The sequence below is a fragment of the Salmo salar genome, chromosome ssa03 (assembly GCF_905237065.1).
Source record: "Salmo salar chromosome ssa03, Ssal_v3.1, whole genome shotgun sequence".
In the NCBI taxonomy this organism is placed as follows: Eukaryota; Metazoa; Chordata; class Actinopteri; order Salmoniformes; family Salmonidae; genus Salmo; species Salmo salar.
Window position 1 is genome coordinate 81,193,399 of NC_059444.1, and position 15,207 is coordinate 81,208,605.

General features: G+C 52.7%; 1 protein-coding gene across 8 annotated transcripts in view; it reads left to right on the forward strand.

Moving 5' to 3' along the window:
• The window catches only part of LOC106606600 (trinucleotide repeat-containing gene 6C protein), a 136,856-nt gene that overhangs the window by 112,604 nt on the left and 9,045 nt on the right, over window positions 1-15,207 (forward strand). For 5 of the 8 annotated variants that reach the window (XM_045715582.1, XM_045715581.1, XM_045715585.1 and 2 more), the window contains 14 exons: window positions 276-2,972; window positions 5,122-5,322; window positions 6,164-6,408; window positions 6,675-6,732; window positions 6,879-7,030; window positions 7,397-7,570; window positions 8,006-8,146; window positions 8,579-8,698; window positions 8,969-9,052; window positions 9,432-9,672; window positions 11,536-11,700; window positions 12,390-12,566; window positions 12,846-12,995; window positions 14,754-14,978. In XM_045715582.1, the coding sequence (XP_045571538.1) occupies window positions 276-2,972; window positions 5,122-5,322; window positions 6,164-6,408; window positions 6,675-6,732; window positions 6,879-7,030; window positions 7,397-7,570; window positions 8,006-8,146; window positions 8,579-8,698; window positions 8,969-9,052; window positions 9,432-9,672; window positions 11,536-11,700; window positions 12,390-12,566; window positions 12,846-12,995; window positions 14,754-14,978 (4,830 nt within the window). The remainder of the gene's footprint in view (window positions 1-275; window positions 2,973-5,121; window positions 5,323-6,163; window positions 6,409-6,674; window positions 6,733-6,878; window positions 7,031-7,396; window positions 7,571-8,005; window positions 8,147-8,578; window positions 8,699-8,968; window positions 9,053-9,431; window positions 9,673-11,535; window positions 11,701-12,389; window positions 12,567-12,845; window positions 12,996-14,753; window positions 14,979-15,207) is intronic. The other 3 variants (XM_045715583.1, XM_045715586.1, XM_045715587.1) reach the window with 3 other exon arrangements.

The window sequence follows — 15,207 nt, forward strand, 5'->3', positions numbered from 1 at the left end:
AAAATAATAGTGAAGACATCAAAAGTATGAAATAACACATATGGAATCATGTAGCAACCAAAAAAGTGTTAAACAAATACAAATATATGTTACATTTGAGATTCTTCAAAGTAGCCACCCTTTGCCTTGATGACAGCTTTGCACACTCTTGGCATATGTTTAGATGCCAACTGTTGTCATGTTATCTTCTAGTTATGATGACATGGTAACCTTTTCCCTTTCTCCCTTTCTCTCCCTCCATCCTCTCTTTCTCTCCATCCTCTCTCATCCAATAGAGCTGCCCCCACAGAGTGGCCCGGGAGCCTATTATGAGAATCCCCACTGGGGACACCAGCCAGCCAATCGGAGTGCCACTTCCGCCTCAGCGTCGGCCAATCACAGTGGCTGGGATACAGTGATCATCAACGAGAGCGACACCGAGGCCTGGCCCTCCATTTCCCGCAGCAGCCAGAGCCAGAGCCAGGGCCCTGCAGGAGGATGCCCCTCGGACACTGACCCTGTTGGTCCGGCCAGCAGCAGCAGTATGAGCATGGCCACGGGGGCCAACGGCCAGACAGGCCACTTTCCTGCCAACTACCCCAGCAGCAAAGGAGCCAGCTCTGGGCCCGGCAGCTCAGCCAATCACCCCGGGGCTGGCATGGTCGGCATGGCCTCCAGCCAAGGAGCAGCTAATCGGGGCTGGGGATCTGGTCCCGGTCCCTCCCCCCACGGCCCTCCTCAGTCCTCCTCTGTCGTGGGTGGGGAAGGGAAGAGTGATGGCCCAATGGGAGGAGGAGGAGGCAGGGGTTGGGGCTCCTCTTCCTCCACCAACTTTAACTTGAACCTGAACCCCAATGCCAACCCTTCGGCCTGGCCCGTTCTGGGGCACGACGGGGGCGGAGGAGCGGGGGGAAGCAGCTCAGGGGGAGCCAACCCCAATCAACCCCCTTCTTCTCAACCCCCTCCAAACCTCTGCAACCCGCCAGGCACCTCTCCCGCCCAGGGGAACAGCAACAGAGGAGGAACCATGGTGGGCGGCACCAACGGCAACCTCCCAGTAGGGGGAGGCAGCACCTGGGGAGAATCATCTGAGCCGCACCCATCCTCGTCCACGAATGTGTCTTTCAGCTCAGAACCTCAGAACCTTAACACTGACGGACCAAATCATACTAGCAAGCAACAGGAGCCCCCTATCCACAGCGTGTCCGGCTGGAGTGGCCCCTCCGGAGGCATGGGCTCCCTGGGCCAGCCTCCTCCTGGAGCTTCCCAGCTGGTCAATGGAGAGGATGGCAGCTCCGTCTGGGGCAACAATGGAGACTCCAAGTCAGTCGCCTCCTCCGCGGAGCCTTCGGGCTGGGACTCTGGGGCCGGGGGCTGGGGGAGCCATGGAAGCAGTGGTGGTGGAACCTCTGGAGGCTGGGGAGGCCAGAGCAGCGGAGATGCCTGGGGGAAGCAGCATTCTGGCGAGGGCCAGGGGGGCTGGGAAGCCCCCAGCTCTACTCCCCAGCAGGCCAGCTCCTGGAGCACCCGAGCCCCTAGCACCACGGCGGCCAGCGAGGGCAGCAGCGAGGGCATGGAGGGAGCGGGACACTCCCGCCGACAGGACCGGTCGTCCAGGGATGAGCCTGCCCCCCTGCTCCCAGCCCCTGACCTGGACCCCAGGGTGCTGTGCAACACAGGCTGGGGCCAAACCCCCGTCCGCCAGCACACGTCCTGGGACATGGAGGAGGCGGCACGCACCCAACGAAAGGCAGATGCTGCCGGGGCGGACTCTTGGGGAGGCTCCGGCCCCAACACTCCCACCGAGCCAGCCCAAGGGCCCTCCAACCCCAGCCATGGCCCCCCTCATCGGGCTGACCTTAAGAGCGACGTTCCCGGGCCTGGTCCTCAGGCTGCCACTGGCTGGGGTGGTTCCATGCCTCCAGCCAGCCAACTCGGCTCTGGCTGGGGCGAGCCACCGAGCAGCAAGAATCCCCCCAACGGTCCCGGGGGCTGGGGGAACCCCCCACCAGGAGGCCCCGGGCCAGGCCCCAACATGCCCAAAGCTGGGAACCAGTCCTGGGGAGCTCCAGAGGAGAAGTCCCCAAGCTGGGATGATCCCCACGGCAAGGCCCCCAAGCCCCAGGGCTGGGGAGATGGGCCCAAGCTGCCCCACAGCGGCTGGGGCAACAGCGCTGGAGGAGGGGGCAATGGAGGAGGAGGAGACTGGAGAGAGCCTGCAGATGGCAAGAAGAACAGTCCCACCACCAACCCTCCCTGGGAGGGAGAAGGAGCAGGAGGCTGGAAAGAGAGCAACCGAGGCTGGGGAAAACCTGGTCCGGGGATGGGGGGAAATGTTGGAGGAGGTGGAGGCTGGGGAGAGCCAGCGATGGCCCAACAGCGCCCAAGTGGCCCTGCCCAAGGATGGGGCGGCAAGCCCCAGGAGAGCTCCAACGGCAACAGCGGAGGCGTTAGAGGAGGGAGCATGGGCGGGGCAGGAGGTGGAGAAGGGAGCATGGGATCCTGGGGAGGCCCCGGCCCCGTGAAGCCCAGTGTATCAGGCCGGGAGGGCAACGGGGGAGGAGGAGGGAGCAAGCAGGACCCCTCAGGAGGAGAGCCCACAGGGTGGGAGGAGCCTTCCCCACCCTCCATCCGACGCAAGATGGAGATTGACGACGGCACCTCGGCTTGGGGCGACCCGGGCGCCTACAACAAGACGGTCAACCTCTGGGACAAGAACAACCCTGGGGGAGGAGGGCCACCCCAAGGTAGACCCCCAGGGAACGCTCCAGGGAACGCCCCCGCATGCCCCCCTGGAAACAACAACAACCACCCCCACCCACCACATCACCCTCCCCACCATCCTCACACCTACCACGGCCCCCCACCACCCCTCCAGAGCCATGGGGGCCACAACCCCCAGGGCCCAGGCCAGAACAGTGGGCCCATGGACCCAGCCATGCCTCACCAGGCTGCGCCTCCACCACACAGCAGACCACCCCTCATGGGTCCAGGTGAGAAGACATACTCTATGAATGGATGGCTTATAGTGTTACTGTGATTGTGTCCTTGATAATCTTGTGTTTTGACAATGCCATCTAGCTTTTAGATCAGGAGTCTTATGAAGTTGTGAAGCATCTTGCAATGTTGGGTTTACGTTTTGTACATGTAGTCATGGGAGGAGAACAGTGTTGGGTTTACGTTTTGTACATGTAGTCATGGGAGGAGAACAGTGTTGGGTTTACGTTTTGTACATGTAGTCATGGGAGGAGAACAGTGTTGGGTTTACGTTTTGTACATGCAGTCATGGGAGGAGAACAGTGTTGTGGGTTTTACTCAAACCTAACAGGCAGAATGAATTCACTGTGCCAGGCCTGATAAAGATTAGTCGTCTTGTTAAAAAGTGGCAGCTTAAAACCGTTGTCGCAGTTCAATCAGCTGTTATTATTCTATGAACACACAAGAACAAGGAAATAGTTGTGTGTTCTACCTATGACTTATCACAAAATCTTGTTAGGTGGCGCACAGCGAGCACATGCTTGCCTCCAAAACGTTGATCCGTTAAAAGGTAAAACCTCGCCTCTTAGATTTCCATCTAAATGAAGAACCAAATCGGCGAAGGCGATGTCAGCCCACCCTGGCCCCACCCCCTTTACTTCTCTGAATCTCACTCTCCTCTGGTTTCACAACAACAACACGGGCGCCCCCATCTGTGTGCGTAACTGTGGCAACCTCACGTGGGCACACGTGGCGGAGGAAGCCCAAGAATGTTGTTTACTAACCCGGCTTGTGAAAATAGCGATTGGAGCCACAAAACGTTTGAGCTGTGGAGGAAGTGTGTGATTATAGGAGTAACCACCATCTGTCAGTAGTTAGAGGAGGAGAGAGAGAGCGTGAGGAGGAGGGAGGGAGAGTTTAGACCCCCTGCTGGTTCTGGCTAGTCACTGCCCCATATGCTGCTCTTTTATGCACCACAATCAACCATGCAACACGAAATAATACAGTACAAGTTTTGTGTCCATACAGTATACACTGAAATATGTCTTTAGTTTCCTTCACTCCTTTCCCACATAATACTTAAAATGACAAGCTATTGATTTCTTTAACGTCAGTGGTCATGAAGGAAAGGAAATGAGGAGATAATCATAACTCATAGAGTGAAATCTGATCCAGGAAGTAGACCTCTTGGCGCGATAGACAAACTGGCACAGGCAGAGATGGGGCTACCTGACTCTCAGCCAGGCCAACTGGTTACTACAGAGAGGGCCAAGAGTTAAACTGCCGCCTCTGTCCTAGCCTGGCCAAGGTCTAGCCTGTCCTGCTTAAAGGGGCATTGTAGAAACCAGGAAAGAAATGTTAGGAATGGTACATTTTAGCAATATGATTTTCTTAGATTTGTTTTGTTACATTGTGACTGTTTAAACTTAGATTTAGAACAAGGATGCACACAATGTTGACATTGACAATACATGCATTTTGATGAGTGTATGAATGGCAGTACAGGGGTTTCTCCTGTAGGATAAAATATTTTTCACATGAACACATGTGTAGGTAGACCTTACCGTGAAATGCTTACTTACAAGCCCTTAAGCAACAATGCAGTTTTAAGAAAATAAGAGTTTAGTTAATTTAGTAAATATTTTCTTAAGAAAAATCTATTAAAAAGTAACAATAACAAGGCTATATACAGCGGGTACCGGTACCGAGTCAATGTGTTGGAGTACGGGCCAATTGAGGTAATATGTACATGTAGGTAGGGGCAATTGAGGTAATATGTACATGTAGGTAGGGGTAATTGAGGTAATATGTACATGTAGGTAGGGGTAATTGAGGTAATATGTACATGTAGGTAGGGGTAATTGAGGTAATATGTACATGTAGGTAGGGGTAATTGAGGTAATATGTACATGTAGGTAGGGGTAATTGAGGTAATATGTACATGTAGGTAGGGGTAAAGTGACTATGCATAGATAATCAACAGGGGGATGAATTGTTCAGCTGTCTTGTGGCTTGGGGGTAGAAGCTGATAAGGAGCCTTTTGGACCTATAGCATGTGAACAGAGTTGACCTAAGGTTCCAGAGCAAGAGTTTGTTTTGGGTCCGTTGTTCTCTGTACTGTTATCCAATCCATGTGTGCCCTTATCAAAGTCATCCTGTTCCTAGGCTGGGGGGAGCCTTCTAGTGCCCACCCCAAACCAGAGCCCTCCTGGGGTGAGCCTGCTCCCCCTCCGGTCAGTGTGGACAACGGGACCTCCGCCTGGGGGAAACCCACCGGGAGCCATGGGGGCTGGGGTGTGGGTGACAACAGCCCCGAACCCTACAGACGGGGCAACCCACCCCTTGGATCTGCACCTTGCAAACCAGGTGAGAAGAACTCTAGTACTTTTTATAGATTAGATCAGATTTTTCCTGATTAATCGGAATTGCTGATGTTTTTACTAGGGCTGGGACCTCATGATATTACAATGTTTTACATTTTAGTCATTTAGCAGACGCTCTTATCAAGAGCGACTTACAGTAACAATTAGGTTTAAGTGCCTTGATCAAGGGCACATCAACAGATTTTGCACCTAGTCGGCTCAAGGATTCAAACCAACGACCTTTCGTTTACTTGGCCCAGCGCTCTTAACCGCTACGCTACCTTGCATGCTGATAGATTCATGAGAATCGCAATACATATCCTATGTGTAATACGAATCGATACTGTGATTTTATTGCGTTTCGATGTTCCAAACATATTGCTCACCATATGTCTGCTGCAGCGGGACAAGAAAGCCATGAGAAAACAAGTTTTGATAAGTCATGGAAATAAAATAGCTCATAATAAATTGACTCCCTATTTAGTATGCAGCTACACTGTCCTCTGGTGGCAGACTGAATACACAATGTATTCTCCAATAGTCTTTCTATACCGAACTCTGTAATTTACCAGTGCATGGCTGTGCTATACTAAAATAAGTCTAAATCAACTGACAATTCAAATACCCCACGGTCAGAACCAACACAAATGCCCCACGGTCAGAACCAACACAAATGCCCCACGGTCAGAACCAACACAAATGCCCCACGGTCAGAACCAACACATCAGAAATACATATATATTATGCCATAATCAGTGGCAGCTGGTGTCTTAAAACTTTGTGGAAGATGATGGATAAAAATGAATTTGAAAAGATGGTAACACAACACTTCTCTCCCTCTGCAGCCCCCAAATCTATGCAAGACGGCTGGGGTGGCGGAAGTGGCGGTGGGGGGGAGGACATGGGTTTGTCTGGGGGCCAGTGGGACCCTGACGACGGGGACATGTGGAGCAGCCAGGCCTCCCAGGAGAGCAACTCCTGGGGCAACAGACCCAGGAAGGGCCCACCTAAGGGGAAGATTCTGGGCAAGCAGGAGGAAGCCTGGATCATGAATCGCCTGATCAAGCAGCTGACAGACATGGGCTTCCCTGTGAGTGCTACTACCTCTGGGGTCAAACTCCACACTGATGTCATCTGTATACATAGAAATCTGATAATAATATAACATGCCATTTAGCAGACACTTTAATGCAACAGTGAATGCATACATGTTGGTAGACCCCGCGGGAATCAAACCCGCCTTCCTGGTGTAGCTAGCTCTATGTTCCTACCAACTGATCCACACAGGACCACACGTACACATGCATGTTTGTGAGATATTTCTGCTGACAGCCGTGTGTGTGTGTGTGTGTCCAGAGAGATCCAGCCGAGGAGGCTCTGAAGAGGAACAACATGAACCTGGACCAGGCCATGAGTAAGTCTCTTCTCCCAGTCCTCAATACACTCTGTTAACTCCTTGTTCTTGATGCACTGTCACTGACTGTATCAGTGTTGGTAATATCCCTGTGTTCTCTCGCTGCTCTCTTTTTCTCACTACTCTCGCTACTCTGTCTCTCTCAGGTGCTCTGTTGGAGAAGAAGACAGAGCTGGACAGGCGGGGGATGGGCATGTCCGACTACAACAACTGTCTGATCAACAAGGGGCCAATGGGCTGCCGGCCTCCCCTCCACTCCAAAGAGTCCTCCTCAGATCGCTCCTCTTTCCTCGACAAGGTAATGACCCCTGACCCCCCTCCCCAACATCACACACTCCTATATTGTCCATGGGTTCTTCAATGAGAAGATGCTGGATAGCCAGGGCAGACATAGTGTTCTGGGGAACCATGGAAAATAACTTATCAAGGAATCAGGAAAAAATATATATATTTTTAAAAAGCCTAAAATATTAAAAAAATGAACAGTATAATACTGTACATCACACTGTTGTGTAACTCACTCAATAGTGTGTTTGTTCCATTCTTCGCTAGTTATGAGGGGACAGTTTCTGTTCTGTACAGGGTAAGGTTCAGTTTCTATGTATCTACCCATTGAGAGTGTAATGGTGACACTCTCCCTCTGTGGCTGTCTGTGTGGGCGCAGGACGGTGTTGGTAGCCTGGTGGAGGACGTCCACACCTCCTCACCGTTTATGCCTTGTTCCCCCGGCCCCCTCGGCCTGAAACTCCCCTCCCTGCCCAGCACTGCCCTGCCTCTATCCAGCCAGGGACTGGGCGGCCCACAGGGCCTAGCCATGCAAAACTTGAACAACAGACAGGTAGGCAGCACACTGTCTACGGCTATGTGGGGTTTAGACAGCAGACAGGCAACAGACAGGTGCCATAAGCAGAATTGGGGGTAATGTGGAGTTGAATGACAGACTGCTAGGAAAAGATAGGAGTCTGAGAAGAGGAAGGACTTGTTGGCATACTGATAGGCAGAGAGGGAGATGGATGGACGGACGGACGGACTGGCAGGGGACAGACAGAGCTAGAGGGAGCCTGTATTTAAGTTTGGGTTTTGTCTAGCCTGTTAAATCTTGTTGGACTTTTTATGAATCTAAATCAAAGTTTATTCGTCACGTGCAATGGCTGTAAACGGTTCAGAGACATGCAGACTTGCAGTTCTTCCTCAACAGTGCAGAATAGTGGGTCCCCATCATCATGCTGTTCCACACTCGTTTCCACCTCTCCCTCCCTCTCCTCCCTCCCAGATGCAGAGTGGAATGTTGGGCAGTAGCGGTGCAGCACAAGCCCGGGCCATGCAGCAACCTCCTCCTCAGCCGTCAGTGCCGCCTCTCGGCTCCTCCCAGCCTAGTCTACGCGCTCAAGTGCCTCAGTTTCTCTCCCCTCAGGTACACACACACACACACACACACACACACACACACACACACACACACACACATGGACCAGGGTTGTATTCATTATGGGGAAAACTGTGTAAAACGGTTTTTAACAGACAGCGAAAGTGAGAGGTTGTTATTAGACAAGTCCAGGTAGGGAGGGATCCTTGTTTGGATTCATTGTCTTGTATTTAGTGCCTAATGAATACGACCTGGGGAATACCACACACCTCTCAGCCCCCTCCAAGTATCTCCCCTCACTCATTCACACACACACAAACACACTTGCACTCATATATAGAATCATACACACACACACATTTTTCAGCGACCCTCAGCATAGTTTACGTGCATAAGCGCCTCAGTCCTGTCCACCGTTTTTTTCTCGTACTTTAGTTTATGGTTTCTAAAACCGTATCTTTTGGTCTCTCTCTTGTCTAGGTTCAAGCACAGCTCTTACAGTTTGCAGCAAAAAACATTGGTCTGAATCCTGCACTTTTAACCTCACCAATAAACCCTCAACATATGACCCTTTTGAACCAACTATACCAGCTGCAACTGGTGAGTCCTCTTCTGGTCTCCTCTCAGTTTACTTTAGGACTCCTCCATATAAAACCCTATGCAGATACACTCTGTACACGCTTATATCATACACTTCTCCACTGCCTTGTTGCCTTAGAGATGTGAAAAACCCTTGGGTTTTGATTGATCGCATTCTGTAGCAACTAGAAAATGGTGTGTGTGCAGTTGTGTGCGTGTGTGTGTGTGCACGTGCATATTTATGTACATATGCGTCTGTGGATTTGTGTGTAAACATGTATTCCTCTGCAGGCATACCAGCGTTTACAAATTCAGCAGCAGATGTTGCAGGCGCAGCGTAATGTTTCAGCTCCCATCCGACAGCAAGAGCAGCACGTGAGTCCCCCTCTGTGTCCCTCTGTGTCCCTCCCTCTCAAATACAGCCCGCTACTTTCACCCATCTCTGCCTTTCATATCCTCTGATCCTGAACCCGGCCAGGCCTCATACTGGGGTAAAACCCTAATGTTTTACCATTCTACTACAGCAGAGGGGGTATATGTGCAGACATACCTGGGTTCCTAGTCTGGTGAATGTGAGAGAACCTGGGTGGTTAATCCTTAGTAGAAGCAGATGTTATATGTATAAGGGGCTATACTTGCCATTCTCTCCAGCAACTGTCCCATTGAAAATGTTCCTGTGGTCTCTGCTGGCTCACAGAGAAACTGACCACCAGCTTTGTGTCTCTCTCTCTGATGTCACTTCCTCTTCTTGCAGGTTGCACGTACAATCAATAACATGCAGCAGCAGATCCAACAGCACCAGAGACAGCTGGCCCAGGCCCTGCTGATGAAGCAGCAGCAGACCCTCGGCTCCCTCTCCTCCTCCGGCCTGCACCACGGCCAAGGCAAATCAGCCCTGGACTTGTTCCCAGGCCACCCCCAGGCTCCGGGCCTACCCGACCTGCAGACCAAAGAGCAGCAGTCGTCCACCAACTCCTACAGCCCCTACCCTCTCTGTGAGTGGGAACTCTGTTCCACAATGTGCACAACACATTGTAGTTCCACTGTGCTTCTGTTTGCTCTTTGGGCTCTTGTCAATTTGGGACAGTTGTTGACGTCACAGGGGCTTTATAAATACATTTGATTGATTGATTGATTGATAGCAGGACTGGGAATGTCATCATTGTTACAGGTCCCAGACCTGTGTGTGCCCTTTCTGTGCTAAACAGATCGTCTTTCTGGTCAATATCTGTCTGTGTTCAAGTACAGCTGTTGGGACTTGCTCAGTGTCTAACAGATATCCTGTGGCAAAGGCATTACGATTGATTGGATTTATATAAAGAACCATATCAACAAAGTGCAAAACAAGAAACGAGTGATTCATCCTTAATGCTTTATTGACTTGTCTTGTCTGGTGTTACATCCCTCCCACTCTGCCTGTCTCCCTCCCTCCCACTCTGCCTGTCTCCCTCCCTCCCACTCTGCCTGTCTCCCTCCCTCCCACTCTGCCTGTCTCCCTCCCTCCCACTCTGCCTGTCTCCCTCCCTCCCACTCTGCCTGTCTCCCTCCCTCCCACTCTGCCTGTCTCCCTCCCTCCCACTCTGCCTGTCTCCCTCCCTCCCACTCTGCCTGTCTCCCTCCCTCCCACTCTGCCTGTCTCCCTCCCTCCCTCTCTGCCTGTCTCCCTCCCTCTCTGCCTGCCTGTCTCCCTCCCTCCCTCCCTCTCTGCCTGCCTGTCTCCCTCCCTCCCTCCCTCTCTGCCTGCCTGTCTCCCTCCCTCCCTCTCTGCCTGCCTGTCTCCCTCCCTCCCTCTCTGCCTGCCTGTATGTCTCCCTCCCTCTCTGCCTGCCTGTCTGTCTCCCTCCCTCTCTGCCTGCCTGTCTCCCTCCCTCCCTCTCTGCCTGCCTGTCTCCCTCCCTCCCTCTCTGCCTGCCTGTCTCCCTCCCTCCCTCCCTCTCTGCCTGCCTGTCTCCCTCCCTCCCTCTCTGCCTGCCTGTCTCCCTCCCTCCCTCTCTGCCTGCCTGTCTCCCTCCCTCCCTCTCTGCCTGCCTGTCTCCCTCCCTCCCTCCCTCTCTGCCTGCCTGTCTCCCTCCCTCTCTGCCTGCCTGTCTCCCTCCCTCCCTGCCTGCCTGTCTCCCTCCCTCTCTGCCTGCCTGTCTCCCTCCCTCTCTGCCTGCCTGTCTCCCTCCCTCCCTCCCTCTCTGCCTGCCTGTCTCCCTCCCTCCCTCCCTCTCTGCCTGCCTGTCTCCCTCCCTCCCTCCCTCCCTCTCTGCCTGCCTGTCTCCCTCCCTCCCTCCCTCCCTCCCTCTCTGCATGCCTGTCTCCCTCCCTCCCTCTCTGCCTGCCTGTCTCCCTCCCTCCCTCTCTGCCTGCCTGCCTGTCTCCCTCCCTCCCTCTCTGCCTGTCTCCCTCCCTCCCTCCCTCCCTCTCTGCATGCCTGTCTCCCTCCCTCCCTCTCTGCCTGCCTGTCTCCCTCCCTCCCTCTCTGCCTGCCTGCCTGTCTCCCTCCCTCCCTCTCTGCCTGCCTGTCTCCCTCCCTCCCTCTCTCTCTGCCTGCCTGTCTCCCTCCCTCCCTCCCTCTCTCTCTGCCTGCCTGTCTCCCTCCCTTCCTCTCTGCCTGCCTGTCTCCCTCCCTTCCTCTCTGCCTGCCTGTCTCCCTCCCTTCCTCTCTGCCTGCCTGTCTCCCTCCCTCCCACTCTGCCTGTCTTCCTCCCCCCCATCTGCCTGTCTCCCTCCCTCCCCACTCTGCCTGTCTCCCTCCCCCGCTGCCTCTCCCCCCGCTTCACTCTCTGCCTGACTCCCTCTCCCCCCGCTTCACTCTCTGCCTGACTCCCTCCCCCGCTGCCTCTCCCCCCCGCCTCTCTCTCCCCATCTCCCAGCTGGACTGAATCCTAACATGAATGTAACCGGCATAGAGGTGGGAGGCCTGTCCATGAAGGAGCTTCCCCAGCCCCAGTCTCGCCTCTCCCAGTGGACACACCCCAACTCCATGGACAGCCTCTCTGGAGGCTCATCCTCTCTGGAGCCCAACCTGAACAAGCACGGTACAAACTGTTGACACCATTGTCCAATGTTGGGACAATAAAGATTTATTGAACTCTACTGAGCTGGACTGAGTAGAACTGGGGAATATGGAAGGACCATGGTGTATGACACTCAATAAAGATGTATTGAACTCTACTGAGCTGGACTGAGTAGAACTGGGGAATATGGAAGGACCATGGTGTATGACACTCAATAAAGATGTATTGAACTCTACTGAGCTGGACTGAGTAGAACTGGGGAATATGGAAGGACCATGGTGTATGACACTCAATAAAGATGTATTGAACTCTACTGAGCTGGACTGAGTAGAACTGGGGAATATGGAAGGACCATGGTGTATGACACTCAATAAAAGATGTATTGAACTCTACTGAGCTGGACTGAGTAGAACTGGGGAATATGGAAGGACCATGGTGTATGACACTCAGTTGGCAGCTTCAGAACGTAGTTTTGGGTTTTTCAAGTGGAACCTTGTAATTTCCATCTCAATGCTACTATATGTTCCAGTAAAGGGAAAGGGGGATACCTAGTCAGTTGTACAACTGAATGCATTCAACTGAAATGTGTCTTCTGCATTTAACCCAACCCCTCTATTGGTTTCTATTAAACCTGACTAAATATTCCATTCTCTAGTTCTAATTTCTATTGTACTTAACCAACTTCCTGGTTCCCCTATTGTCTCTGCCAGGTTCCAACCTGGGCCCCCCCGGGAAGCCCCCCCAAATGGAGGATGGGTACAGCCCCTACGGCATGATGCCTGGCTCCGAGTCCCCCACTAACCCCCTGGTGCCCCCAGACAGCTGGAGCCAGGGCAAGAGCCCCAACGACAAGATGGTCAACGGCACCAACATCACCTGGCCTCCAGGTCAGTTAGATGGCTAGTTAGACTGGGATGGTGGAAAACGCTCCTGGACAGCTACAGTGACTGCTTACTGTCCAGCCAAAAACCAATTCACCTAATATGATGATCATGGGACTGATGTAGCCAAATGAGTTCTGTTTTCAAGTGAATTTATCAGAAGGGTTTAGTTTCATTGCAAGCACCACATTTTGTATTTTGTACATTACTAAACTGGGTAATAATGTAAATGAATGAGAGGAATGACAATTGTAATACTTCCTGTACCATCACTTCCTCCTCCAGAGTTCTGCCCGGGCGTGCCCTGGAAGGGCCTGCAGAACATCGACCCGGAGAACGACCCCAACATGACCCCGGGGAGCGTTCCCAGCGGCCCCACCATCAACACCAACATCCAGGACGTCAACCGCTACCTGCAGAGAGACCGCAGCGGAGGTGAGGACGGAGGACCAGGGAAGCAGAAAGGGAGGGTGAGGGAGATGAGGGGGGAGAAGGGAGGGAGAGAGGAACAGGGGAGAGACAGGGGTGGAGAGGGGAACAGGGGTGGAGAGGGGACAGGGGTGGAGAGGGGACAGGGGTGGAGAGGGGACAGGGGTGGAGAGGGACAGGAGAGAAGAGGACAGGGGAGGTGAGGTGAGGAGAGAAGAGGACAGGGAAGGTGAGGGAGGGAGGGGAGAAGGACAGGTGAGAGAGGGACAGGGGAGCTATGGGTGGAGAGGGACAGGGGAGCTATGGGTGGAGAGGGACAGGGGAGCTATGGGTGGAGAGGGACAGGGGAGCTATGGGTGGAGAGGGACAGGGGAGCTATGGGTGGAGAGGGACAGGGGAGCTATGGGTGGAGAGGGACAGGAGAGGAGAGGGAGGGAGGGGAGTGTTCATGTTGTAAGTAGTCCTATACATACATAATGACAGTGCTCTCCCTCTGGTAGACTTGGTCTTGAGAGAGGAGAGGAGAGCTTGGGGTCTGAGATGACCTGAATCATTCAAAGAAAACTGCTGCAGGCCAAATCAGATACTGTGCCTGCAATGTATCCCAGTGGGTTGGGGAGACTGAATATCTGTAACAGTTAGGTCACTGGAGGGAGCCTGCTTTTTTTCTTCTGGTCCTGCTGCTTCTTCACTTAACTGCATGTACAATCTGACACTCGTATATCTACACTACTAGATCATCTTATTCCCAACACTTTGAACTCTCCCATATCACACAGCCACAGAGCACCACAGCTATTCAGTCATCCACTTTCATTTATTCTGTTTCTTTATTAGATTTTCTCTCTCTCTTCCATTCCCTTCTTCTTCTGTTTTTGTTTTGCTGGATGCGATGCCCCCATAGGCTCCTCCCCACCTCATCTCAGAACGAGGCCCTGCCCCCCTCCACCGATTGGCCAGTCAGTGCCTACTCTAGCTCGTTCAGTCTGTCGTCCCCGGAAACGGACGACCCAGGTACACAGTTTGTCGGAGTGGGCGGAAGTCGCCTCTAACCACTGATACAGGGTCAAATCTTATATCCTACCATATTCCGAGTGGTTATGTTTAGGATCAGGTGATATGATAATCTGGTCCTAGATCTGTGGGTAGGGGTCACTTCCGCTTTGAGCTAGTTTGTCCCCCTGCCCCCCATCAGTGTTGATGCTTGTCCCAACCCTAACCTTTCCTCCTCCCTGCCCTGTCTCTGGTGGCTCAGTATCTGGTCCAGAGGAGGACCCCATCCTTACCATCGCATCCGTTTTGTGTGCCCTTCCCGCTTTAGTTGCACCCCTCATACATCCTCCCTCTGGTGGTGTTGATGTATCCACACCCCTGTGTGTAGCATGGGGGGAGAGAAGAGAATAGGGGGGAACTGGGAGGAGGGTATATGTATACTATATCTTACTATAGTTCTAGTAAGAGGTCTATCTGTGTTCCTGGCCTGATCTGTCCCATACTGTGAGGCATGGACTGAGACTGACCCTGTGCTGTACTCCTTACTGTGCGGTCTGGGATGGGACTGTGTGTGTGAAGTCTAGCTGTGTTTAGTCTGTTTTTGGTTCAACACATACAGGAAAAGCAGACAACAACCCCTCTACCAGGGTATTATTCTGACTAGTGTTTTGGGTTGTTTAGTTCCCTATGTGTTGTTGATAGAAGAATGCCAAGTATCTCCAATTGTTGCCAAGCAATCAATGTGTTTTTTTTCTCTTATCTCTCTTTCAGGTAAATTGTCGGACATGAAGTCCACCTGGTCCCCGGGGCCCATCTCCCACCCCTCCCAGGTCTCTCTGTCCCATGAGTTGTGGAAGGTCCCCCAGGGGCCCCGCAGTAACACAGCCGCCCCCACACGGCCCCCTCCGGGCCTCACCAACCCCACCAAGCACTCCTCCACCTGGGGAGGCAACTCCCTGGGCCTGGCCCAAGGCTGGAGCAGCTCCTACTCCTCAGGTAAATAAAATGTGTATTTGTCAAATGCGCCGAATACAACAGGGCTGTATACAAATAGAGCTGACCTTACTGTGAAATGCTTAACCAACAATGCAGTTTTAAGAAAATGGAGTTAAGAAAATATTTTCTAAATAAACTAAAGTAAAAAATATATTTTAAAAGTAACACAATAAAATAACAATAATGAGGCTATGTACAGGGGGAACCGGTACCGAGTCAAGGTAATTTG